The 3392-nt window shown below is 43.4% G+C and overlaps 1 protein-coding gene across 1 annotated transcript; it reads left to right on the top strand.

Moving 5' to 3' along the window:
• The first annotated feature begins 2263 nt into the window (after positions 1-2263).
• On the top strand, positions 2264-2962 carry LOC142506600 (uncharacterized). The gene is made up of 2 exons (XM_075619471.1): positions 2264-2502; positions 2629-2962. Exons 1-2 carry the CDS (start codon positions 2264-2266, stop codon positions 2960-2962), a joined length of 573 nt encoding a protein of 190 aa, XP_075475586.1.
• The last annotated feature ends 430 nt before the right edge of the window (positions 2963-3392 follow it).

Below are 3392 nucleotides of genomic sequence, written 5' to 3'. Positions count from 1 at the left end.
TTACGTATATGCATCATTTTGATAAATGATGAAAATACGAAGATTTTAAAGGATGTGAGTTAGTTGTGACTGACGATATATGTATATGATGATGATGAGGCCTAGGGTCAGTGGATGGGTAATATTGTCGCTGATGTCCGACAACTGCCGGGTACCACGGTTATACGTAGATGGATCCATCGAATAGAGTTGATATGATAGAGCTGATAAGATTAGAGCTGATACGAAAGTCACAACTAATGAACTGAATTCAATTAAAGTAAAAAGTAAATGTATATGATGATATGATGAGATATTTTAACACGTTATGATTTTATGTGACCTGTTTATGCTTACGCTTTTAAGTTCATGAAATGTATATTGCCTACAGTATTTTTCACTGTTACATGTTATGTATATGTATTTGGTATGACGTTACAGGTGTGTTGAGTGTTTCGACTCACTAGGTGTGTTTGATGCAGGTGAGCATGTTGAGGAGGAGACTGGGGGTGTCGAATTCTGAGTAGGAACGGCTGGATATGCGCACATGACCCGAGGACCATATTTTCCGCACATCACATTTTTATGAGTTTAGAGTGGACATGGACATTTTTATACGCTTGTTTGACATGTTGATGATTACCAGGATTTTTACTTGTTTATTTTTACGTACATTTATGATGGCCGAGTTGACAATTTTTAACTGCATTATTTTATTTGTTATTTTATTACGATTATTTTTAAAAAGAGGTATTTTTCAGCAGTAGTGCATGCGTGCAAAATTTTAGATTTCGAAAATAAGTTTTTAAAAAAAATTAGCATCTTCAAGTAGTAGATGTTTCAACATCGATCCACCGCAAGCTTCAGCAGCTAAGTCTTCAAGACTCAAGTATATAAGTTTGCATGTTTTAAGTGTTTAAATGGTTTAATGCTATCACCTGCACATTTACATGATACATGTTTTTCAATGATTTATAGTACATGTTTAGCTCTTTACATGATTTAAGAATTAAATGGTTTTGAAAACTAGATTAAATTGCATGATGGGTTACATTTAGAATTTGGACTATATTCAGATACTATGCCTCCCAGACGCGCCCCCAGCACTAATATATATGATGATACTTCTGGAGGCGGTAGAGGCCCTCCACCACCATCACCTCAAGGAGACGCAGCTACCCGAGTCCTTGAGGGTATTGCTAGACTGATGGAGCAGACACAGCAGGCTCCGAGGCCCAAGACAGACATTTATGAGCAGTTCAGACGGCTCAACCCAAAGGAGTTTGGGGGTACTAATGATCCATTCTTAGCAGAGGGTTGGTTCCGGTCTCTAGAGCCGCAGTTTCAATTTCTAGCCATGATGGACAGAGATCGGGTCAGGTGCGCCACGTACATGCTGAGGGACGATGCATCCCTATGGTGGGTGGGATCAGCGCGCGGGTTGAACTTGGCTACCCTCACATGGGAAAAATTTAAGGACATATTCTACAACAAATAATTTCAAGCAGAGGTCAGGGGACGCCTTACGAGAGAGTTTATGTGTCTCCGACAGGAGGACTTGTCTGTGGCAGATTTCATCAGGAAGTTGGACATGGGATGTCACTTTGTGCCCCTTATTACGAGGGTGTCGCTAAGAAGATAAGGCATTTCATGTATAGCTTCAGGCCCACTTTGCGCTGGGATGTTATGCTGATGAGACCGGCAAGTTTTGATGAGGCCACCGCTTGTGCTTTTCAAGCGGAACAGGCCCTCAGGGATATCGACACCGGGATGCAGCGGAAGTGGCATGAGTCCTAGTCTATCTCGCATCAAAAAAAGAGATAGTTCACCAGGACACCGAGGCATCAGGGGTAGCAGAAGCCCCAGGGTCAGTTCCAGAAGCCCGGACAACAGAGGCCAACGCAGACTCCAGGGGCTCCAAAACCGGAGGAGAGACAACCATGCAAGAAGTGCAACCGGTTCTACTTCGGCAAGTGTATGTGGGGGACCTTCAAATGCTTCATATGTGAGGAAGAGGGCCACATGGCAACTGATTGCCCTAGGAAAAAGGGCCCCACTACTGACAAGGCCTATGTGATGCACGGAGAGGAGGCGGAGGGGGAGCCAAACTATACACTAATCACCGGTAACCTTTATGTTTAAGAATTTTTATTTACCACCTCAATTGCAGGGATTATTATGTTGGTTGTGGGAATTATTTTTGGGGAAATTCGTTTGGGGATTAGGTTGTCAGGAGAGTTTTGACAGATTGAAGTAGGCATTAACTTCAACGCCAGTCCTAACTATGTCATCAGGGCAAGGGGAGTTTGTGCTTTATACAGATACTTCGAAGCTCGGTTTGGGCACAGTTCTGATGCAGCATGACAAAGTTATAGCCTACATGTCCAGAAAGTTGAAGATCCATGATAAGAATTATCTGACTCATGACCTCGAGATAGCAGCAGTAGTATTCTCCCTTAAGATATTGAGGCACTATCTGTATGGAGAGAAGTGCATGATTTTCAATGATCACAAGAGCCTGAAGTACTTCTTCACGCAGAAAGAGCTGAATATGAGACAGCGGAGACAGATGGAGCTAGTGAAAGATTAATATTGTGACATTATCTACCATCCGGGTAAGGCTAATGTGGTTGCGGATGCCCTAAGCAGGAAGAATGCTGTGATCACTCAATTGTCAGTACAGAGACTGCTGCAGGCAGAGATTCAGAGATTTGTGCTTGCAATTTATGCCAGGGGAAATGTCCCTAGTCTTTCTACCCTGACAATGCAGTCAACACTGAGGGACAGGATTCAAGCAGGGAAGACTTCTGACGAGCAATTACAGAAGTGGAGACAGAGGGATGAGTCTAAGAGCCTGAGGTTGTATACAGTTGAGGACGGCATAGTCAGATATCGTGACCGACTGTGGGTTCCTAGCAATGATTCCCTGAGAGCAGATATCATGAGTGAGGCCCATATCACCCCTTACTCAATTCATCCATAGAGTATGAAGATGTATAAAGATCTACAGACTCTTTATTGGTGGCCGGGCATGAAGAGAGATATCTTGTGTTTCGTGTCCGAGTGTTTGACGTGTCAGCAGGTTAAGGCCGAACATCAGAGACTAGCAGGAAAGCTAAGACCAATCATTATTCTCGAGTGGAAATGGGAGAACATTACCATGGATTTCGTGACATGGTTTCCGAGGACAACTGGGGGATATAATGCCATTTGGGTGATAGTTGATCTGCTCATTAAGTCAGCACGCTTTCTACCGATCAAGAAGACTTTCACCATGACTCAGTACACAGAGCTCTATATCAGAGAGATAGTCAGACTGCATGGGATTCCATTGTCCATCCTGTAAGACAGGGATCCGAGATCCACGTCTGCATTCTGGAAGAGTCTGCATCAGGCATTAGGTACTAAGCTGC

This window comes from Primulina tabacum, chromosome 1, assembly GCF_025594145.1.
Source record: "Primulina tabacum isolate GXHZ01 chromosome 1, ASM2559414v2, whole genome shotgun sequence".
Lineage (NCBI taxonomy): Eukaryota > Viridiplantae > Streptophyta > Magnoliopsida > Lamiales > Gesneriaceae > Primulina > Primulina tabacum.
Note: the sequence above shows the minus strand (reverse complement) of the source record. Positions and strands in the feature narration are given on the sequence as shown.

Excerpts from the sequence above, each read along its gene's own strand:
- LOC142506600 (XM_075619471.1), top strand. The coding sequence starts at position 2,264 with ATGTCATCAGGGCAAGGGGAGTTTGTGCTTTATACAGATACTTCGAAG. Across the intron at positions 2,503-2,628 it reads AATGATCACAAGAGCCTGAA|GAAGAATGCTGTGATCACTC; the intron begins GTACTTCTTCAC and ends TGCCCTAAGCAG.